This window comes from Halichoeres trimaculatus, unplaced genomic scaffold (genome assembly GCF_033239565.1).
Source record: "Halichoeres trimaculatus isolate MK-OKI-2021-1 unplaced genomic scaffold, fHalTri1.1 fHalTri1_scaffold_18, whole genome shotgun sequence".
Lineage (NCBI taxonomy): Eukaryota > Metazoa > Chordata > Actinopteri > Labriformes > Labridae > Halichoeres > Halichoeres trimaculatus.
In genome coordinates this window covers 5,019,477-5,043,880 of record NW_027437196.1, presented here as the reverse complement: position 1 = coordinate 5,043,880, position 24,404 = coordinate 5,019,477, and the positions used below count along the sequence as shown (strand labels likewise).

General features: G+C 41.5%; 1 protein-coding gene across 5 annotated transcripts in view; it reads left to right on the top strand.

Moving 5' to 3' along the window:
* Window positions 1-715: 715 nt before the first annotated feature.
* The window catches only part of LOC141807243 (disco-interacting protein 2 homolog C-like), an 87,415-nt gene continuing 63,726 nt past the window's right edge, over window positions 716-24,404 (top strand). For all 5 annotated transcript variants that reach the window (XM_074693095.1, XM_074693094.1, XM_074693096.1 and 2 more), the window contains exon 1: window positions 716-1,150. In XM_074693095.1, coding sequence (XP_074549196.1) covers window positions 1,072-1,150 — 79 coding nt within the window. In that variant the 5' untranslated portion in view covers window positions 716-1,071. The remainder of the gene's footprint in view (window positions 1,151-24,404) is intronic.

Genomic DNA, 24,404 nt, shown 5'->3' with positions numbered 1-24,404 from the left:
AATACTAATGAAATACACTGAATTAGAAACACAAATTGATGCTCACTTATGTGTCACTGCCACATTAGGCTTGTTCACTCATACTGGACTTAATTAAAGGCTGCTTGACCTTTAGCATTAATCACATTATTCTGTTGAGGTTTGGTTTCCACATGCAGATGATGAATTAAGAATGACCACATTAAAAGATAATGGCCATGGCACTGGAGAGGAAAGGCAAATATTGCTTAATGAAGTACAACTTAGGAATGTGTTGAGTTAAGACGAGAGAAATAAATCTGTTATTTTTAACATGCCTGGGGTTTCAGACTAAAAAAAAAGATTTTTTTTTGCTAATGCAATTAATGTATTAGCTAGATTTTAAGGGGTGAAATTATCTATAACTCGAGTTAAAATCTCAAAGGCTGCCTAAACCATGAAAAAAACAAGATAAATATAAAAACTAGTATTCAACTCACTCAACCACTCTCCATTTGATGATATGCTTATTTTTGTTGTATTTATTGAAGAAATATTTTAATAAATTCTTTTATAATAAATTAATAATAAAAAACTATATTTATTTGTAGAACCTGTCTTGTTTTTTAATATCTAGTAATTTAACAGCCTTTAACTACATTGATAGTAGGTGTGGTTGCTCGCTGCGCCCCCTGCCGGTGATGGCCAGCACTACCATTCCCCCCTCCCCCCTCCTTATTTCTTGAAGTCACGTGACACCAGCGGCAAGAAGCTGCAAACGGCTCTGACTCTGGGGCTGCGCGAGCCTCATCATCATCACTACCGCCACTACAGCCACCGCAACGGCAGCGTCGGGAACCGACCGAGCAACCGGGGGTCTTAAACGTTTCAAGGAGCCGGGCGCCATGGCCGGCCTCCGCTAAAAGAAGACCCAGATTTATCCTCTTTGTTCTCCCTCGACGCCTCGTAGTCTTTCCGCGCCTCCGCCGAGGAGGGGCCGCCAAGGAGCAGCTCTCCCTTTCCAAGCGAAGGAGGAGGCAGGAGTAGAAACAGCAGCGGCGGCGGAGGCGGCAGCGGTTTAACCGGGGAGGTGTTTTCTGCGGCACGAGACGAATGGCGGACCGTGAGGCGTCGCCGATACCGCTGGAGATCCGAGCCCGGCTGGCGGAGCTGGAGCTGGAGCTGTCAGAAGGTAAGAAACGACTCAAATCCATGCGAAAAAAGCGCAAACCTCCTCCCCCTCCTTCTCCTGTTTTCCCTCGTTATCCCGTTATCTCATCACCACCATCATCATCATCACCATCCACACCGGGAGCCGTCCAACTAACGGAATCTAACCGTTCATTCCTGCGGCCCCCTCCTCATCCTCCACCTCCTCCTCCTCCTCCTCTCGTCCCCTCCCGCTCCTCCCATCCAGATGTTTGTCAGCCAGGGACCGGCCTGGCCAGCTCTGTGTATCCGGGAGAGGATGAGGGCAGAGCGGGAACACACTGCGGGATTCGGCCGCTGCTCTTTGTCTCCGCGGGGCTGCAGCTTCAAAAAACACAAACACCCAACCGGGCCTGTTCGCCCGGTCTGGGTCTGAATCCAGCCCGTTGTTTGACCTTGAGATGTTGACACAACCAGCCGAGCCTACCTGTGTGTGTGCGCGTGTGGTGCTGTGTGTGTGTGCTGTGGGTTTAATAATAGCATTGCGATCCAACGCTGCGTGACAGAGCAGCACAGAGGGGCAGTTTGGCGTTTGATGCCCGTGATCTCAGCCGCCTGCCTCTGTGTTTCTGGGGCCTGCAGAGCAGCTGAGGATGAAGAGGATGCTTGGGAATATTTCCCTCCCTCCCTTCTCCTCTTCCTCTTCTTCCTCTTTTCCTTCACTGTGGACAGATACACAACTCTGTCTGTTGGCCACTGGATCTCAATCACAGCGATCCACCCTGCTGTAATTCCTGTATCTCTGACAAGAAGAGGGCATTTCTGCCTTATATAATGGGGATGGCATATTTTATTCATACAGGCTTTGGAAGGCCTACATTGTGAGAAAGGAAGCCTGGATCCATGCTGGATGTGAGCCACCCTGTTGCCTGATATGTTTCATTTTCTGTGGATAAACGTGCAGCACAGCTTGCAGACATACAGACGTGGGGAGTCGAGATTTATTGCTTCATTATGTGGCTTTGCTGTGCAGAAAAAAATCTCTTTTTCTCGCCTGTCACTCTCGTCAGGTCTGCAGTGGAGCCAGCCTCACCTGCAGTGATGTGCAGCTGTAGATTCACTGTTCAGAGAGTAAATTCTGGGGCAAAATCTGAATAAATTAGGGTGAAATTCAACCTACAGACAATCTGGAATCTGCCGCTTTAATCCCCCCCAAAAAACCCCAGCGTGAGCCTTTGAAGCAGTCAAACCTCGACACATCAAACTGCCCCCTCTCCTTCTGATCAGCCTCATCATTCATAAAAGCTTTTATTTTCTCCCTCTGCAGTGACACTCACACAAACACACTCTCTCACACACACACTGGAAGGTAAAAGTGAAGCAGCTGCGGGCCGAGTGGAGCTCCTAATCCAGCTGAGAGTGTTTATCAGAGCAGAACCCGCGGCTGACAGATGTTATTAATGATGGAGACGGCGGGAGGAAGTGGAAACGTCACGCCCAAACGTCAGGCAGCATGAAACACTCCTGACACTCAGGTGTGTGACGTGTGTCTGTGTCTTTTTGTGTGTGTGTGTTTGGGACTTGGCGAGGTTATTACCTGACAGCTCTCCTGACAGGGTGACGGACGTGTCAGTGTGTGCGTCTGTCACCGCCGCTGTCGAAAACAGAGGCGAGAGTGTGTCTGCTGCTGCTGCTGCTGGTGTGTGTGTTGTTCACTTAGTGAGAGTGTGTGGTCACTTCAGAGTAAAAGCGCGGTGTGCACTTTGAAGGGATGACAAGTTTTTAAAGAGGCTTCAGATGACGTCTGTCTGTTGAGCTTGTTTTACACAGATAAGGACGAGATTTAAGAATAACTCATCGATCGTTTCTTCCTAAAGCTACAGCTCCTGTGCTTCGAGTAGGAAAGAGGTGATATAATGTGTAAAGTATATAAAAAAAACATTGCTCTGCTCACAGATTTTCAGTTTATCTCCATATATTGAATCATAATCACTGGATTTGATTTGTTTTGATTTGTGTTACCAGAAATCTCCAGTCTGAGTCTTTAGACGGATGTTTTCGATCTGATGCTGAAAGATTTAGTCGGATATACACTTATTTATTTTTGGAGGATCAGATAGCAACAGATTTCGTTACAAGATCAGGACTGATGCAGTTTTCAGCATAGACTCAGTCACAGGCGCAGCCATTAGTAGGCCTTGTGCAGTCAGAGACTGTGCAGTAGAAACTGTGAAGAATCTGAGTGGAGCTGGGTGACAAAAATAACAATATTTTTTTCTTTCGAGAGTCTAATCACTTCTTGGCTCTACCTCTCAAAATATTTTACAATCCCTGAAAAAAATACACGAGAACGGCAGCTGTCAATCATCGTTAAACGTTACATAAAACCTCGTTTTTACCTCTAATAACAAATGAAAACAAAACTTTTCAGAAAAAAAGGACTTGAATACAAGGCAGCCAAATAATATCTTCAAATCACCACAACAATCAGACGTGAGAAACATTTCTACCAGGCGTATTAATTTTTTAAAGTTTGACCACAGCCCATCTGGAATGACCGGGGAGATGGATTTTTTTTACCTATGCTTCAGCCAGCCACCAGGGGGAGCAGTTTTTGTGGTGACCTCACTTCGAACTGAGCAGGATGACGGTCCATATTTTTCAGTCTATGACGCCTTGCTGTAAATCAAACCACGTAGCAAACATGTCCGCTGTCTGGGACTACTTCTCTTTGGAAAGCAATGATAGTGAAACAGAGCCTTACAACATTTGTAAAGTGAGTGTTCCTCGAGAAGGTACCAACAGAGCTCACTTAAATACAACAAATATGGCTCCTCATTTATAAAGGAATCACCCAGTGGGGTATGGGATTAGTCAGAGTAAGGTAACGGTGTCGGTTTGGTATCGGCAAAACATATCATGAAAAAAATCAGATTGGATCGGAAGTCCGAAAATCATTTCGGGACATCCCTAGCTCTTATACAATAGAATAGAATAGAATAATATAGAAAATACTTTATCCCAGAGGGGAAATTCATGAGGATTTACAGCAGCAATCAAGAAAACAAAAGTAAGAAAGTGTTTAGAAAGTGCAAAAGGGTCCATAAGAAAATATATGGTGACAGCTTGTCCATCATTGTCCAGTCAGCCAGCCTCCACCTCCACAGGGTCCAGGACTGAGCTTCTTCAGCAGTCTGTTCAGTCTCTGTCTCCTGGATCCTGTCTGCTCACAGGAGGTGAAGCTCTTCCAATGTGGCGTTGGTGTCTGGTGTTAGCTCTGTTAGCCATGTCTGTGAATAGCATGATGCTACTCTGCCCTCTGGTATTCCCTCTGTTGCTGGGTTAGCACGGCTAGCTTGTCCATCTTATTGGAGATAGATCTTACGTTCCCAATAACGATGGATGGAAGGACAGGTCCATGTCGTCACTTCTTAGCTCACACCTAAGAACCAGCACATCGTCCTCGCCTCCTTCTTCTCACCTTGTGGGGAAACATCAGGCCTAGCACCAGTTAGCACTGACACGCTACAGGCTGCTAACAGCTGATTTCATGTGTAAACAATTCAGCCATGGTTACATGTCGGATTTCCAGACAAACACAGGAGAAAAAGAAGTAAAAATATCACTGAAGACAAAACCAGTTTGGTGTCCACGACCAACAAATGAACCATACAAAGTAATGACTCACTCCAAATGAAAAAGAGATAAAATAAATTACAAGAAATGGACAAAGAAGACAGAACTTTGTAGCATGAAATTCTTGGTATTGCTCAGAAGACGCGGTGCACAGAGGCAGAGAGAGAAAGCAGAGTGCAGAAAAACACGCTGAGTTATGTGTCACATGTGCACATCTGAAATCCTGAGGCTGGACACTCAGGAACTCCTTAATCTGAGAAACGCTTAAAGAGCAGATGTCTGTCGGGTGAAAAAGTATTAAAAACTTTTCAAAGCACTAAGACCTGTTTGCATTTCAATAACAGCTGTGTCCTCAGACGATTATCTGCAGAGTAATAAACCTCAGGCAACAATTTCCTGTCAGGTTTGATGGGCAGCGCCGTGGGATCAAACTTTTCCTTCTCCGCCTCGAGAAGCGGCGCTCCACCTGTTTATTAGATAAACCGAGCAATCAGCTGAGCCGCGGCAGATAAGCCTCTGAGCTGCTCCCTCACTTAGTGTCGCCCAAATCACATCATCCTCAGCTTGTCGCGGTGACCTCCAGGCTGAACGCTGCGGATCTGGAGCCGGACAGGTCTGCTGCTGCTGGTGCTGCTGCTGGAGGTAACAGGACGGTCTGTTAGCTACCACAACAGCCTGTTGGTTCAGAGATAATCTCTGTTTAGATTCAGGATGAATGTGTAGAATCTGTGTGCTCAGGTCTGGACTTTAGGGTTAGGATTGTTGACCAGTTACATAGCAGCAGTTTGTGGTGTATGCAGAAAAAACAGGCCTCATGGAGAGCAAAGGAGCTGGAAAGAGATCCTCTTTCATGATATCAAAGCTCTTATTCTTGATCACCTGATGATTTTTGCTAACAGCCTTTTAAAAATGTAGATATCTGATCAAAAATAATACATTTCTTGATGACATATTTTAAAAAGTCATCAAGCATTTGGATTTCCTGACTTCATCAAACAGCAAAGAAATGATTTACAGTTTACAGTTCTACAGTTTCATTTAGCAGACGCTTTTGACCGAAGCGACGTTCAACATAAGCAAGTTATTCGGCTGCAGGGTATTTTTTATTTATTTATTTATATATATTTATATATTTTTTGGGGGGTGGGGGGTTAGAATAATCAACAAGCCAACAAACCACAATTAATTCACATCGTTTATTCACACGTCCTTTTTGAAAACCTGAAGAAAATCAACCGTCTGCTCTAGCTCAATTCTGTAAAAAACAAATAATTCTACACTCTTTACTGCATCAAACAAGCCCTGAATGATCGATATTTGTCCTGTATTTAAATTAAAAAAATTCTTTGAAAATTTCCTTCCATCTCCCTGGTGTCATGTTTCAGCTTGGGGCTGCTCTGCACCAATGAGCAACAGTTTGTGTGTTCAGAGCATGTTAAACTGAAAATACTTCACTTTTCTTTGATCCAAGACTTGAATTAAGTGTTTTGTACATAGTTCCTCACAGTCTTTAGCCTTTAGCCCTGGTTCTCCTGACCTCATAGAAGTATAGAAGTTCATATTGCAGTGAAAATTGAGTCAACATTGAGTAAAAATGTGACTGAAGCAAAAACTATCCTAAAAATCAAATCAGCTTATCTTAGGTTCAGGACTGTGTAGATTTTGTAAAGATAGAACCACAACACTTTTTTTATATGTTCCTTATGCCTCAGGGTACCTAAAAATGTGTTGTTTATTCCCACCTTATGTTTAAATGTTTTTTTTTTTCAATGTCTTTTAATGTAATTTTTATGTCCTGGAATTCAAATTCTTTATTTTGGGGCCTTAAGCAGATATGAGGTGAAAATGAGATTAATTAGATTAATTAATTACAAATCCTGTAATTAATTAGATTAATTTTTTTAATCGCCTGACAGCACTAGTCTAAAGACATCTCTTAAAGTAGAAAGGGACTCTGTGGATCGTATAGAGTTAGGTAATTCATTCACCATTTGGGCACAACAGAGGAGAAGAGTCTGGCTAGTGATTTGGAGCCGCGCTGGGCTGGGAGCACTAGGCGTCTTTCACAAACAGAGCGTAGTGGGCCAGAAGGAGTGTAGACCTGGATGAGGGACCCCAGGTAGGCAGGAGCCGTTCTTGTCAATGTTTTGTAAGCCAGAAGAAGAGCTTTGGATTTGATTGGAGCTGCTACTGGAAGCCAGTGAAGACAGATTAACAGCGGGGTGACGTGTGCTTTTTTTGGGCTGGTTAAAGACCAGACGGGCTGCTGCATTCTGGGTAATCTGCACAGGTTTAAATGTACTTGCAGGGAGGCCTGTTAGGAGGGAATTGCAGTAGTCGATGTGTGATATCACAAGGGCCTGTACCAGAAGCTGCATGGCCTGTTGTGTCAGGTAGGGTCTGATCCTCCTGATGTTATAGAGGGGATATCGACAAGACCGTGAAGTTGAGGCCACATGAATCTTAAAGGTCAGCTGGTCATCAATCATGACACCCAGATTTCTGGCAGAGTTTGTGGCACAAGTAGCTTTCTTCTCCTCTTAAGGACAGACCTGGGGTGCACTTTGTCGTGCTGCTATTGCGTCACACTATTATTTAACCGATGCAGCTATTGGCATCTGGCTTACACGCCGCCTACCGGACTGCTTGGTGAGAACAAGGCTTTAGTGTAACTTCCTGTTTACAGTGAAGCTGAGACTCAGCAGAAACAGCCCAGGCGCACCCTGAAGGATGAGCCGAGAAATGACAGCAGACAAACTCTGTCACTTCTAAAGTTGCTCAAAAGATTTTAAAACATTTGGCGCTGAGTAAATTTCACGACTTGATTTTGTGTGCGGCGACACCAGAATGACCTCAAACGTTTCAGCGTCATCTCACAGAAGCATTTATCACCCTCTCATGACGGTTAGTGTTTCAGGAGTGGTCTGAGCTGCCAAACCTCAGCGCTGAGATGTCCAGCAGCCCCTGAACTAACCGTAAAAGCCTCACACACTGAAGCTGAGTCGGCTTCTGTCAGGGATTTTTTTTGGAGGCCGATCCAGAAGCAGCATTTCTGTGAAGTGTCCTGAGTGTTAAATATTAAACTGTTTGACCAACAGAAAAAGATGAAACTGATTTAAAATGTCCTCTCATACATTTTTAACAAACAAAGTGCTGCTCAGGTGTGAAACTGATGGCACATTTTTCTTCCCTGTTGAATATTTTACAAGCTTTTTTTCCCCCTGGTTTTTCATAAAGATCGGTTTCTCCTCTGATTTTGAAAGAAGCTTCGTTGCAGTGTCGGTGTTTTCCTCATTAACCCTCCTGCATCAGTTTCTTTTCCTGTGCACGTTCAACAACAACAACATCATGTATCTGTAGCCTGCGGCGATGCATTTTAGGTCAGTGTACGGTTGTTTTTCAGTCTCTGCAGCGCCTCACACCGCTCAAAACTCACTGTTTTTACCTGGTATAATCTTGTTTTGTTGATGACACCGAGTGGCTGATATGTTTTATCTATAATCTGTAGGCATGCATAGCTGTGATAAATGTACGTAGATATGAAGTGATTAAATATGTAGTCTTGTATCTACAGTGGAGTCAGTAGGGATCTGTTGTAGTGCTTCTCTGCTGCACTAAAGCAATCAAACACTTAGCTGATGCATGTTTCTTTAATATGTAGGGGAGATATTTCAGCTTCACATCCATCCTCAGTGAAGAAGCTTTCAGAGATATCCTCTCCATCGACATGACGAGCAGGAAACTGATGCACCCGTCAGTGATTTTCAGGTTGTGTCAGGATATTTAAGGATAAAACAATAATTTACAAAGAGCACCCAAAGTCTCTCCCTGTGCTAGAGTTGCCATGTCACTCTTTTTCCGACTATTAACGTAAAAAACAAACGTAAAACAAGACAACAACATTGGATTCCACCTTTTTTCCAAACGTAGACACTCAGGACTCTTGTTGCTGCCGTGTTGCTTCTTTTGCTTCTTCGTCTTTCTCCTTTTTCGAGTCCACAGTAGAACGAGCGTTGCTGCTTCTTGACTTGGCACAGTTTTCACATAGGATTGCCTTACTACTAGGCCGGGGCGATAAAACGTTCAAGATATATACCATGAAATAACTTTTCCTCGATTGAAATATAAGGTGGTTAACATGGTTGATAAAAATTTCGATGGAGTTCATTCGTTCATGTTTTGACAGAAATATGATAAGCCAATCGTATCTGGGAGGAAGAGACGTCTATACTTAGCATGTTTGAAAGGCAGGTGCAAACCGGCACAGTGTCACTCAAAAATGGCTCAGGCCATTGTGGGGTGAAGGTGCAATGAAAGACGAGAGACAGAGAGAATCTTTCATGTGGACCGTCAGAAATATCCAATATGCTATTTCTGCCAGCTTTGATTTTTCTAACTAAGGCTTTGTGTTTTCGCCGGCTAAGCTGGTGAACGTTCATCTCCTGGGCTCTCTGGAGAGTGCCGGAGATCAGTTGAAGGACCACCGCCACTGAATGTTGACCAAATAGTTTTTGATTTATATTGTGATAAATATAGATATCGACCGATATGAAAAAATAGCGTGATAAGATTTTTTCTTATATCGCCCAGCCCGTCTTACTACCCTACTCAACCCACCCCTTCATGGGAGAAACTAGGGGCTGCTGGGAGTTTGTGGAGCTGGGATCTACTTCCTGTTTGTGAGATGACAATTCTGCCTCTGTGCTACTGCCACCCCTTGATGCTATGACGCTTAGCTTTGTTTGACGACTGAGGGGCCCTATACAGGACAACAGTTTTAGGGTGAAACGCAAAAGTTTTGTTGCATATCGGCCTTGCGTTTACACAGAAACAGCATTTTCGCCGACCTAAAACGCAAACTTTTGAAAACGGTCTCCAGAGTGGAATTTTCTTCTGTAGTGCTGTTGACATCATTGCTGTGCAAACAGTAAGCCGGCTTTTTCAGTGAAACTCTGACGTCACACTCCACTTCTTGTAAGCGCAGATTTTTTTCACTGCATTTTAGCGTTTTCGGATGAAATGCTGTAGTGTAAATGGGGCCTGAAGTCGAGGCTGCTGACGGGTTTTCTCTGACCGTTTTCATTCTTACTCTCCAGAAACTTTTGGTGCTTCTTAGGATAAAACTTCTTGAGATAAAAAGTTAAACTGATAGAGTTGAAAGAGTGTTGTTTTGCTGTCTATGACTTCCATTTTGTCATCTGTTGGCTCCGATAGTAAACTCTTTAACACACCCTTTTATAGCTGTATTGTGTTGATCCCTGACTCGACAAACACTGACATGCAAACTAACAAGATGACCATGTGGATGTCTGTCCATCAGCAGCGAGGAGACAAATCACTGACCTACAGGAGGACAAACACAGTCTGTGTTTCAACACAGTAATTTTGTGAGGTCGCTGAAGAAAACATGCGGTTTACCAAAGACACTTTGAACTCACAGAAGACTTGTTTATACAACTTTGTGTAGAAGTTAAGTTTGTCCAAACATTAGAAATAGAATCTCATTGCATCATTTTACTGAGAGAAATTAAACGGCTAACAAGCTGTAAACTTTACAAAAAGAAGGGGAACTTACCGTCTCACAGATCAGTCAGCTCTGAATATAGTTTATCAGTAAATCAAAGCTTAATACAGACATTCAAAACAGAGCCTTAATGCTTCTTCTTGAATCAGAATCCAGAGACTGTAATCTGTGTTTCGGACCTAAACTGGGTTTGATTTAGTCTTATAACACACACACAAATGCAATAACTTAATTTAATAAAGTCTTTTGGAACAGCACAGTGTGACTCAGGAGAAAAAAGGAGCAACGTAACACACAAACCACAACTTAAAGGGACACAACGTTCAGAGATTTCACCAAAATAAAACTCTGAGAGGAGTCAGGCGAGGCAGAGACGATGCTCAGACTGCAGATGATGCAAATTCATAAAACAAACACAAGCAAACAACTTCTGCCGGAAAAAGAAATGGATGAAATAAAAACAGAGCTGCCTGAAACCTGAACCAGAACTTAATTACAGCGAGTATCTGAGAGCGAATTTGCTCAGACATTCAGCGCAGTGTTTTCAGTGACAGTTTTCCGTGCAGCGCTCCGTGTTGAAGCTGGATCCCGCCCTGTACCGGTCAATAACGATTTCTAAATTTGACAGCAGAACAAAAGCCATGTGTTTCCGGTTTGGAGCTGGAAACAAACCAGTGACAGCTCACAGGGGCCTGCGTTGGTGTGTTATCCAAAGAGAGCAGCTGTCAGTCACTGGTGGAGATGACGTCTGTTTCATTGTAGTCAGATGAAGCTGAACTGTGGGCTGCGTACGTGGGTCTGCTGTGTTTATGACTAAGAAAACTAAGAACAAAGGAGTTCTGATCGACTCAAAATCAATATCATGATTTCACTCAGCGTACGTGTTAATTAGTTAAAAAATAAACCATCATCAGGCCACCTAAAGAACTTAACTCTGTATTATACTTCCTATTTACACGATGGATCATTAATCCTGGAGTTTGCAGCATGGTGAATGATATTATTTTCTGTTTGCAAAAATAGTCAAGCTGCAGTTTTTCAACGTTAAAATTATTCTTAAAGAAGTTTACAAAACTACTAGATAAACACAGTTAATACTTTTTTTCTGTAACAGATTTAAGAGGGAAAAGTAGTATTTTGAACCAGAACTGGAACCCTCATTCATAAAAATTTAATCATTAAGTTTTTGTTCTGTTTCAAGAGATGGAGACAAAAACAAGTCATAAAATACCTTTTACAGAGTGTTGAATTTTTTCAAAATATGAAAGGAATGTTGTTTTGTTTGTCCCTGGTGTGATTCACTTTTCAATCTGTTCCCTTTAGACAAGGGTTGGGAATCAACAGGTGACTCAGTACAATGATTTGCAATATAATGCAGTGCAATATGATGCATTGCGATTACAGACTGTATAAAGAGTGGACATCGTGGCTCCGCCATTTACATCGTAAGGTTTTGAAGCCAAAATACTCCCGTCACAGGCGCCGCCATTGGTAGCCATTGTGCAGCCATTGTGCAGCCAAAGTCTGCGCAGTAAAGGCTATGAGAGAATCTGAGTGGATCTGAGTGACAAAAACTATTATTATTTTTTCTGTCGAGAGTCTAACTCCAAAAAAATACACAACAACGTCAGCTGTTAATCATCAAGAAACATGACCTAAAGCCTTGTTTTTAACCTCGTATAACTAATGAAAACAAACATTTTCAGAACGAAGAGGACCTGAACACAAGGCAGCCAAATGATATCTTCAAATCACCACAACAATCAGACGTGAGAAACATTTCTACCAGGTGTATTAATTTTCTTAAGTTTGGCCACAGCCCATCAGGAATGACTGGGGAGATGGATTTTTTGACCTATACTGCAGCCAGCCACCAGGGGGAGCAGTTTTTATGCCGACCTCACTTTCAGCCGAGCAAGATGACATCAATTTTTTTTTTTTTACAGTCTGGTTGTGCGTTACGATGAGATACGATTTAATGCAATGTGCTGCAACATGATTAAATACAATGCAGTCGGATGCAATACGTCACTGATGATGCAGTGCATTATGATGTGATGACTTATGTTGCAATGCTAGCATAGTGATACTAGCGTTGCAATGTTAGTGTAGCGATGCTAGCATTGCGATGCTAGCATTGTAATAAGTCACACTGGATAAGTCACATTGGATGGGTCATGTGTATTATGTTGCATTGAGTAATGTGCAATTCGTTACTATCCACTGCTTTAAGATATGGTGCCCTAACTACAATGTGTCAGGCTCAGTGATTTGATGGGTTATGATTAGGGGTGTAATGATATTTCGTGGCACAAAATTTCGTTCGCGAAATAAAAAATGATGAAATAAAATTCAAAGACCTACAAAATAAAAACCGCGAAGGCACTACTGAGACTGGTAGTTTTTTTTACCCTCCTCACCTACCTTAGCCTGACACTCGCTTCAAAATGGAGGAGGATGTGGAGGAATTACCTGACGCTCCCTCATCAAATAAATCGGTTGTGTGGACCTATTTTGGCTTCCCATGTAAAAGACGGAAGAACGGTGAGAAGATGCAAAATATGCCGCTACAGTTGGCCGCAGTATTTATTGTTTATTTGGAAGAAAATAAAGAAAATACGATTTTTGCACAATTTCCTTCTATTTGAGATTTTCTATAATCTTTATTTTGTTTCCTGAGCTCTATTTCGTATTACGTAACGTTTCGTGAATTGACCATTTCGTTACACCCCTAGTTATGATAGGATGCGTTGAGAAATGATGTGTTGAGAAATGATGCATTGCAATTTGAATAGGAATATGATGTGCAGAAATACGGTGCTGTGCAAACACATGCATATGATGCTGTACAATGTGATAGGATGCAATGCAACAGGATGTGAAGGGATACAATGAAATGGAATATGAAGTGCAGCAGTGCAAACAATGCAATTCAATTAGACACAATAATATGGGCCTTACCTTTTGTTTATTGTAAAGCAACCAAAAAAAAAAAATCTAAAACAAAAAAAATGGCTTCTTCGGTCAAAGAAACTTGTTGTCGTTTCAGAAGTATGTCAAATAACATGTAATGAAATTTAAATCCCGTTTTGAGCTGATTCGCTTCGTCATCGTAAACAAGAGACTGACCTAAACTCCAAACCTATAAGTTTGCCAGACTCTGATTTTCTGATGTTGTGATCACACAGGATTTTCTACCAGCTCTGAGTTAATTGTGTAAGGAAGCAAATCCCCTTCATCTTTCCTCATCAGCACAGAAAACTCTCCTGCTCATCTAAACTCTGCAGAATCAAAACTGAATCTAACAAGAATTAAAATCCTGAATGAATTCATTGTCTTATCTCTGAGATTTGTTTCTGTGATCTCAGAAACTCAGTCACTCTGTCTCTGTGATGGTGGCTCTCCTGAATTAAATGACATCTCAAAACCAAGAAAGAAGAACAGAGCAAACCCTGCAGCTCGATAGCAGTTTGTCTGTGTTTGTTTGTGTTCCTGTCCTTTAGAAACTGACAGTTTAACCTTTTAATTAGATCAAAGTGAGGAGTGGGAGGATGAGGAGAGAAGTGTCGCTACTCCAGCTGAAGCAGTGGATAGATTTGGTGTTGAACAGAAAATTGAGTCTAATTTTGATAATTGATGGAGCATTAGTGTCGTTCAACGACTGAGAGCACCAAACGTTTGATGGTGGAGTAGTGGAGTCCCGGAGACCTGGCGCAGAGAAATGTTTCAATTATTGATAAACGATGAAAGATGGAGCCGTTAATGTGTCAAATAAAAACAAATAGGCATCAGTAATGGCAGCAGACTTTAAATGTTTATGTTTGGAAACCTTGAAGATTCAAATGGAGCAAGAAGCAACAAGAAATATTTTAGATTGCCAAATTATTTACCTCTTATTTTCAGTTAGGATCATTTTTGGTCCCGTTTCAAATACATGTTTACATACTAGCTGTTCATGTCCAATTTTTCACTTTGGTTTAATCTGATCTAATCTGTATGAACTCAGTACTGAAAAATGTGAGTTGCCTTTTGTGATTAGATCATTAGCTAAAGAACAGGCTACATGTAGTGTGTCAAAAGTTCACTAATGCTCAAGTAAACTTGCAAGTGTGTGGTGTCCTCCACAGTTAAAGCCTGTCCAGTGTTCATCCTATTTTTGAAGTAAGAAATGGGAATTTTCTGGTTTTCAGGCGTTTTTAAATTTGAAAAGGTTTAGCCTTCTCAAATATTTCAAAACCACAGAAATTACACGAATTTGAACATATATTAAAGAATAAATAGTAAGATCTTTCGCTTTCAGACACAATGGTTAGCATTAGCATGTCATGTGACGAGGGATGTAAGGAGGCGCTCAAGTCCAATTCGATACAATTTTAGATACCAGGTTAACAATGCGATTTTCTCACATTTTTTTTAAACTTGGGATACACAATATATTGGTATCAATATCGGTATCAGCCGATGTTGGTCATTTTTAACGTATCGGTATCGACTGATATTAACTCAATAGCTGCTGCCATTTTCAGAGCATCTTGAACAATCTTTCAAAACTCAAATGATATTGTTTTCTATAATTATGTAAACACCAAAACTACCGAAGAAGACTGGACCTTCTTTTTTTAATGTCTCTCTTGTTTGTCTGTTTTTGATCCAAACAGACATATTTTACCAATATCGATATAGGTTATCAGCCATAACAACAATACTAATGTTGGATATCGGTATCTGCCAAAATTTTCATATTGATTTATTCCTGATTTTTGAGCTTGCAAACAAAATATGACTGAAAAATATTATTTTATTATTTCTGCAACTGCAAAACCCAAACCATACAGTGAATGCAAAATTTTAAACACACACATATATATTTGAGTGTATAAATCTACCAAATATATTTTCTTATATTTTTGATAAAGTAAAGAAAACTCCCTTTTTAATTCTCTGAGGTAAGGTAAACTGTGCAAAACAAAGTACAGGAGGTCCTCGATTAACGTGGTTCTCAAGGGCTGAACGATTTTGGAAAATAATCTAATTGCTAATTTTTGGACAGATATTACGATTGCGATATAGCATGCAGATTTTTTTTTTTTTTTTTTTGGGGGGGGGCATTTATCTGCTGCATTATTCTCTAAACACAAGCAATAAATCATTCCTTAGTATCAGAGAAATGAATAAAGCACTGCAGAAAAACAGGCCTGGTATGAGCAATAATTTGAAAAATAATCATTAATCCTTTCCTCTTTAAATTTCACACTAAATAAACTGCAGAAATGTAAATAAGACCAAATCTCTGGTTTAACCACTGAAATATGTCAACATGTGGAATGCACTTTTTAAATGCACTGTAAAACATTTTCTTTTTTTTAATTGCAGCCTTTGTGATCTGAAGATTGCATTCTATTACACTGCGATGTCGGTTAAATTTCGATTAAATGTTCAGCCCTAGTTTTGACTTTACGACGCCAATAAATAAATGTACAAAAGAAAATAGAGTAGGTTTGGAAGTTATGCCGCTCTGTTCGTAAGCTCCTATAAGCTCCCTACGCATACTAGTTTTTAATTGTACTGTTGAATATGACATCCCATGAATATGAAGTATAGTACATGTATTTGGATAGTTATTTAGAGATTTAGGGGGTATTTAGGCAGCATATGACTCACGCAGAGATTGGGGTTACAACGCCAAAAGTGAAATTTAAGTGAATTTAAATTTTTTTTGAATAAACAATCTTAAGCTTGCATGCGTTCCTAGTTTAGGATTTGCTTTTTTTTTTTTTTTTTTTTTTTTTTTTAAGAAAAACAGCCTCTGCTGATTTAATTGGGCATCGCAAGAATTTTTTTTTTTTTATTGCAGCGGATTTGAATCCTCACACATTTTTAACTTTGATGAGATGCATTGTTACACCCCTACATGTGACAAATGACCCTGGATGTCGATATAAAAAAATTGCTGGTGTCCTGACCCACTACATTTGTGTTTGAGACATCTGTGAGTGTTTTTTTAGTGTGTGCGTGTGTGTTTTTGTATGTATGTGCACAAGAGTTGTAGAGCCAGCAGACACTCCCCAGTCCACTCGAGTTCCTGCGAATGAGTTTGATCGCTCAAGGTCCCCGCGTCATATGACACATACTGTAGTCCTCATTCTGCATGTCTTTGTGTGTTTGTGTGTGTGTGTGTGTGTGTGTGTGTGTGTGTGTGTGTGTGTGTGTGTGTGTGTGTGTGTGTGTGAGAGATGCGCCTGCTGGAGGTAGATTTGGTTACCATGGCGGCTTTGTGGGTGGACTGTCTGTTGATGTCTGTTGATGATGATGCGATAAGGACGAGAGGGGGAGATTAAATAAAAGCGAGAGGTTAAGGAAAACGACAGCAGAGGACAGTTGAGGAGGAAATGACAGTTTGAGTCAAGGAAAGAAAAATCGATGGACAGATATCTATCTGGACTGAATAAAAGTTCAAAAATGTCAGGTTTTTACGCTTAAACATTTAGAGCTCCCCCTGTTGGCTGGCTGTGGTGTAGTTGCTTAATTGCTTCTTTCACGTTAATAGATCAGACAAACACAAGAGTCGTTAAACTTTCTGTGACTTTGACTTCACGGCTACACAGAATTACAGCAAACAAATATAGCTGACCCAGAAAATGTCACTGGAAAGAGAGTGACATTTGATTTTCTAATGATTCATGCCTTATTTTCTGTTTCACTGCTTTGTTTTCATTAGCTGTGCTCGCTAGCTTCACTGTTTCTCTTTTTTAACTCTTCTACCTTTGCTGCCACCCTTTTGCTCGGAGCAGCTTTGGGCTAAAAACATATTTCTTCTTTATTAGCTTCTTGACTTTTGTATACAAGTCTTGTGTGAAGTTTTTTATTCATTTGCAGATTGTTTGATGATTTGATGATTGATGATCCTGTGTCTTTTGCTTCACATCGTTTGTGTGTTTGGAGCACATTGGGTGTGTGTATTGTGTTTGCAGTGTGTTTTTGCTGCTTTTGGCTTTTGCACATGCAGAGATGATGCACCTGCAGTTTGTTTTTCCTGATGAGGGTTATTTGGGCCGTCGTAGATCATCTGCACTTGTCAGCCACCGTAGTGCTGGGTCATGTTTCTTGAGCAGTGTGGAAGGGAAATTATTTTCACTTTTTAAAATAATGTTTTCTTTGACATTAACCATTTCTATTTGGAAAGAGTGTCCTTGTCTCTTTTGGTAGCAAAAAGTCTCACCAAGGTTATTTTTTTTGTTCCCAACAAAAACAGAAAATAAAGATATCGACTTGTTCTTGAGGAGAGAACAGACGTCAGGAAACGGTTTGTTTTTTCTCAGAAGAACAGCCCACTCTGTAATTTTGTCCTTCCAAATAAAACAGAGGAGAAAATCGGAGGAGTCAGGGATGATGTTTTTCCCACAGGGGACGTCACCGGTTTGGGTTGAAGCTGCTGAAAAACTGAGTTTTCAGAGTTTTTTTGGACCTCAGAGGACAAAAATCTCAGTCTGGAGTCAGCAGCTATCGATTCCCTCTCAGCTGTGCCGTTAGACGAGCCGAGTGTCAGAAAGCAGAGAGGAGAAGGAGCACAGTGATTAGGCTGCTTACACACACACACACACACACACACACACACAGACATCACACACACTTTAACATCACATGCACACACTAACATCGCAGACATCACACGCTCTAACATATGCACTCCTGGCAAGTATCATTAGCCCACTTCTCACTTCTGACGCTCAAAATCCAAGATGGCCGACTCGGAGCCTTCTCCTGGAGAACCGTTGCTAGGCAACTCCCTCCCTGCTCTGCTGCGCTGCAAGTGGAAGATGGCGTCTCCCCGTGGACTATGTGTGTGTGAGTGTGTGTGAGAGTGTGTGTGCTAGAGAGAGAGTGTCAAAGAGAGAGAACAAGGAGGAATGTTGTTACGCTGCGTCTGATCTGAGGAAAGGCCTCACATCTGACACACACACACACACACACACACACACACACACACACACACACACACACACACACACACACACACACACACACACTCTCAGAGCAGCACAGATGAGCAGATTGGACCCAGATGTTCTGGCCTTCCTCCACACTCAGACTGAAATATAAAGTCTATCTATCTATCTATCTATCTATCTATCTATCTATCTATCTATCTATCTATCTATCTATCTATCTATCTATCTATCTATCTATCTATCTATCTATCTATCTATCTATCTATCTATCTCTTCTTTCATTTGGCTTACCTTCCTGCCTTTCCTTCTTTCTCTCTTTCTTCCTTTCTTAAGTCTCTCCTTCTTCTTTCAATCCTGGTTCATTCATGTATTAATTCACTCCTTCCTCCTGTCCTTACATCCTACCTTCCTTTATTGCTTCCTTCCTTGTTTCAGTCTCTCCTTCTAGTCTTTCTTGATTCTTTCACTCATTTTGAATTTTCCTTCCTTCCTTCCTTCAATCGTTCCTTCATTCTCTCCTTCATTCTCTCCTTCCTTCCTTCCTATTTCCTTTGCATTTTACTCTCATGCTTCCTTCCTTCTTTTTTTGTTTTCCTCCATTCCTTTTCTCCTTCCTTCCTTCCTTCCTTCTTCCTCCCTATTTCCTTTGCTTTTTACTCTCATGATTCCCTCCTTTTTTTTTTTTCCTTGTTTCAGTCTACACTTTCTTCCCCCTCCTTCCCCCTTTCCCCCTTCCTTTCTTCAGTGTTTCCTTTTTTTCTTCCTACCTTTCTTCCTTCCTTTCCTCCTTTCTGCCTTGCTCCCCCTTCCTCCCTTCCTGTTTTCCTTTGCTTTTTACTCTCATGCTTCCTTCCTTCTTCCTTGTTTCAGTCTATACTGTCTTATCCCTCCTTTCACCTTTCCACCTTTCCTCCTTATTCCTTCCTCCCTTTCTCTAGTATTTCCTTTTTCCCACTTTCTTCCTTCCGGCCTTGCTCCCTCTTCCGTCTGCCCTTCATTGTGTCCGTCTCTTTTCCTTCTTTTCTTTCTTCCTTCCTCTACTTCAATCCTTCCTGCCCTGCTCCCCCTTCCTTCCTCCCTTCATTCTGTCCACCTGTCTTCCTTCTCCTCCTTCCTATCCTTCCATCCTTCTGTATTTCTTTCTTCCCCTCCTTTCTTTCCAGCCTTTCCTTCCATTCGCCCTCCCTTATCCCACACCTCCTATTCTTCCTTCCTGCATTAAATTATATTTTTATTCCTTTCTTTCATATCCCCTCAGTTCTGTCCTTTTCTCCTTGATATTCTTCCTTCCCCCTTTAGTCCTTTCTTTTATATTCCCCCTGACCCCATCTTTTCCTCCTTTCTTTTACTTTTACCTTCTTCAATCCTTCTTTCCCTTCATTCTTGCACCCTTCCTTCCTCTCCTCTCTCCTACCTTCTCTACCTCATCATTTCGTTCATACTCATATTTCCTCTCCCTGTGTCTCTCTGTGGGTTTTGTTTTCTTCACTCTCTTGAATCTGCAGATATGTGACACTCCTCTTTTTCCCCTCCCTCTGTTTCTCAGCCTTATTTCTCCTCTGGGTGTAAACCGGTGAACAAACCTCTGTGCTCTGCAGCGAACCTCCCTCCATAATGTCGCTGCTTATTTTCATTATTCCTGCCGCTGCTGTTGTGCATGATTGAGTTTTGCAGAAATAGCCAGACTGTGGAAAATGAATTGGTAACAGAGCGTGCTCAGTGGAGATTAGTGAACTTCATTTGTAGTCCGGAGACTTCCCAGAAACATTCAGTTTGTGACGCTGACTGAAACCTCGTACCTTTTCCTTTTTCCCGTCAGGAGATTTTTAACCGTTCTCAACATTTGTTTACAGACGTTTTTACTTCTGTGTGCAGAGCTGGCTGTTCTCCTGGGAGCCCTGCCCCCCCCTCCCCTCCAAACAACAATCTGTGAGCAGACAGCTGAGTTCATCTTTCAGCGCTCATGTGTGATAATTCCTCTAATGTGGGATGAAACAACAGACTCAGACACAGCTCGACACTTAAAAAACAAACACAACAGGTGACGCAAATCATGAACGAGAGAGAGATGTTTTAAGAAACTCCCGTTAATCCCACTCTGATTTATCCACTGACAGGTATTGTTGTATTCAGAGGCTGAGATATTCGTCTTCCTCTGGGCTCCATTGTTGTCCAGACATTATTAATAACACAGCGAGGAGCCTCACTGCTGCCCAAGGTGACATGTTGCTTTATCACCATTAAAACACACACACACACTGCAGTTTCTATAAACTCCATCCCACATACATCCTCCTGCTGCCCCAAATACTCAGCAGAGCACCAAATGTGGATTAAAGCAACGCTGAAAATAGTCCCCAACACATGCCCTGTTGCCTCTTCAGTGAGCAGCTGATTTAAGAAATGACTGAGCTGTTTTCACCACGATGCTGCAGAATCAGACACAAGTTTTAACACAGCAGCTTCAGAAAGAGACGAAATGTGTGAGAGCCGTGGAGCTCATTTTTTTTACTCTGTCAGAATAATTTTTCCCATAAAGCAATGCACATCTGTCAGCTGTCTGCTTCAGAGCTTATTATCACACCAGCGTGCTCCCATGCCCACTCGTCTCTCGCTGAATTTCTCTCACGAGTTGAACACATCCGCGGCGTCAAATAATGATCAATAATTGGGGAACTGGTGTGAGGCAGTTTAGCAGCGCTTAATGGGGGTAAACAAGGTCGTGTTGGCCAACATTTGCCCGGGGTGCTGTGATTGGCAGGTGGTGGTGGTGATTGTGAGGGGAGGGGGCATGTGTGTTCGCCAAAGCAGCAAAACCCCCCTCAGGGATTGTAATGAGCTTGTCCATGGCTGCTCCTGTTTATCTCTGCAGAGAGTTAAACTGGTGTTTTAACCGTTGAATCTATGACCTGTGTATCTAGTTTAGTGGATGGTGTTAGCTGGACAGATAAATGCAGACTTTTCTGACGATATATTAGTCGTTGATCACAGCGACCTCTTTGGCTAGAATTGGTAGCGTTTTTCCAGGATGAAGACTCCGTTTCCCATGAGCATTAGCACCCACTGTCGTAAGGACGTGACTCTTATGAAGGCATGTTTTGGTTTTCTTCTTTTTTACACTACTTTTCTTTGTTCAAGACAATTTTTCCCAGGATGCCAAGCGACGAGGTGATACATTTTTTCATCATTTGAAAGGTGACGACAGTCAAACTTCATAAACAGTTTGTAGTTTAGTGTCCAAAAAGTAAACAGAATATCTCTGTAGTGTTCCTCACAGTCTGAGGGGCAGTTAACATGTCAACGGTTTTAGGTAGAGGTAGACCGATATATCGGCCGGCCAATATATCGGGCCGATATTTGGACATTTGTCTCTATCGGCCATCGGCCGTATTTTCTTTTAAAAAGCCGATTTTTGATCCGTTGTATAAAATGGCGCAATTTTTGATCAGGCACAAAAAAGATGAGCACCTCAAACTTGTGGAACCACTTGGATACTTTACATACTTTTGTTCAAATTATATTAATAAGTTTAAATTTCTTTTTTGACATTTTAAGAAGAGTGTGAATGTTTACTGCTGCTTGTTACATTGTGTGTTTACTCAGACAAAATATTTAATTGTTTTTAAAGCTGAATAAAGGTTCAGAGGACTGGACACGACTTGTTGTGATAGATTTCTTTTAGTTGCTCAGAAATTGCTGCGTTTCACAAAAATGTGATAAATATATATTTATCTAACAATTGGCCTGAATATCAAATTGGAAAAATCGGCTATGCATATCGGCATCGGCTGCCCAAATTTGGAAAGCATCGGCATCGGCATCGGCCCCCAAAAAACCCATATCTGTCGACCTCTAGTTTTAGGTAGACATGCACCGACTGATCGATCGGTCGGCTGATTGATCGTGCCAATTTCCTTAATTATGGGGATTGGTGATCGGCCCATCCTTACATATGAAACTGGTCTGACAGCCAGCCATTGTTGTATTTTTGCTCAGAGACCTAAAACTCAGGACATTTTATTGGTTGTTTAAGTGAAAACATAAAGATTTTATTGTTTCACAGGTATTGTTCAATGATTTTCAATAAAGTATGATTGGAACATTGAAGGTATATGATGTCTGTTTTAAGAAATAAATAATAAAAATCGTCATTGGCCCAAATTGGTGTCAGCAGGTCAGGCTTTTTAAAGATCCGTGATTGGCCAGAAATTTGTGATCGGTGCACACCTAGTTTTAAGATGTAAAGCAAAAGTATTGTTGCGCAACGCCCTCGTGTTCACACAGAAATGGCTGACTAAAATCACAAGCTTTTGAAAACAGCCTCCAGAGTGGAGTTTTCTGAAACGCTGGGGTTTTTAGTGGAAACGTTGGTTACAGGCTTCACGAGTGAGCATCCAACAGTACAAGAGTACCGATGTTACGATCGTCATGGTCTACCGTGTTGTGCTTGTGCTGCTCAATCTGCTGACTGTCTTTCAACAAAATGAGCATCTGTTGCTCCACTTCTGCTCTTAGCATTCACCAATTCACCTGATGATCGGCCCAACTCTACTTCAGTGGAGATTTACCAAAAGCAGCTTCTGGACAAGACAGTTAAAGCACCGACTGGCCTGGCATGCCTACAACAATGTTTTAGTCCCTCAGCATTCCCGTGTTAATGCAGTTTTTTTTTTTTACTTTGTTTTAGTGTTCTCGGATAAAATGTTGTATTAACGTGGCCTGAGACGTATCTGTAATGTGTAACGTCAGTGAATCCTGGTTATGTGAATCTACCTAGTGGTGTGTGTCAATGACTGGTTCCCATTAAGAGTTGGTTAGAAATGGTTCGATCCCTTGTCAATTCTTTACATCACGCCAGAGTGGCTAGACCTTATGTCAGCGCCGCATGACACGCCACACGCCAGTCACACAGTCGGCTAACTATGCAAAGTACAATTTGTGCAACACTATAATACTATGCGAGGATGGCAATACCACCAACATGTTAAACATTTGTCAAAGTACAGCATTAAATGCCAAGAGAGTCGTGTCACATTTATTTGTAAAATCAATAAAATGTTGACACAAAACCCTGTAAAGCTACTTTTTTTACACAGAAAATTCACAGGAGGGATTGATGATAAAGGAATTGGATCAATGATTGGAATCGATAATGGCATTGATATAAATAAAGTATTATCAAACGTCTTCCTTAAACCTACCAGTGCTCATCTTCCAACTCCAACCTCACTAAGCGCTTATGTAACCTCACTCTTCATTTTATTGATAGACTCTCAGGTTTGAACAGACCACTGCAGAATAACTGCTGACTGTGGGTTGGAATGGACATTAGCACAAACAGTTTTGCTCGTGTTTTAGCCTTTAGCTCGTGCTCTATCACTCTCCTGTTTAGCTTTCTTAGAATAGCTTTTATGCCATTCTTTCCAGCTCCTTCTTACTTGGGGTCCCTCATCCAGGTGTACACTCCTTCTGGTCCATTACGCTCTGCTTGTGAAAGATGCCTGGTGCTCCCAGCCCAGCGCGGCTCCAAATCTCTAGCCAGACTCTTCTCCTCTGTTGTTCCTAAATGGTGGAATGAATTACCTAACTCTATACAATCCACAGAGTCCCTTTCTATTTTGAGAGATGTCTGAAGCCTCATCTGTTCAGGGAGCACTTAGTCCCTTAATCTGAGCCTTCTCCTCTTTGCCCTCAGGGGTAGAATGAGTCAGAAGGTCTTAGACTCAGCTCTTACTAACTTTTAGCACTTTGTCGCACTAACTTGGTTTTTCCTTCTGTCTAAATCCTTGCTTGTGTTGGACGCCGCTTTGGACAAAAGCGTGTGATAAATGAAACTTTAGCGCTGCATTGACATCCTTTTTGTTTTTGACAGTCCAGCTCCATTGTCCGCCATTACTACAAAATAAATCGAAGAACTTCTTCTTTTAGAAAAGGGGCACATCTCCCTTCTCTTTGCCTAACTTTGCCAGTTGATGTAGTGTTAAGGAGGCTTTTGGTCCGTCCTAAAAACAAATGAGTCACTTTTATTTCCTCATATCAAAATATTAATCTTCCAGCACATTTAATTAAAGTTACAGCCTGGTAGAAATACTCTTGCGCTTCCTAAGTCCCAGAAAGGTGATCGCTTTAATCTTGATTGCATTGGTTATTGTGTTCACCACAGCTACTCACTAAATGAATTGTTTGGA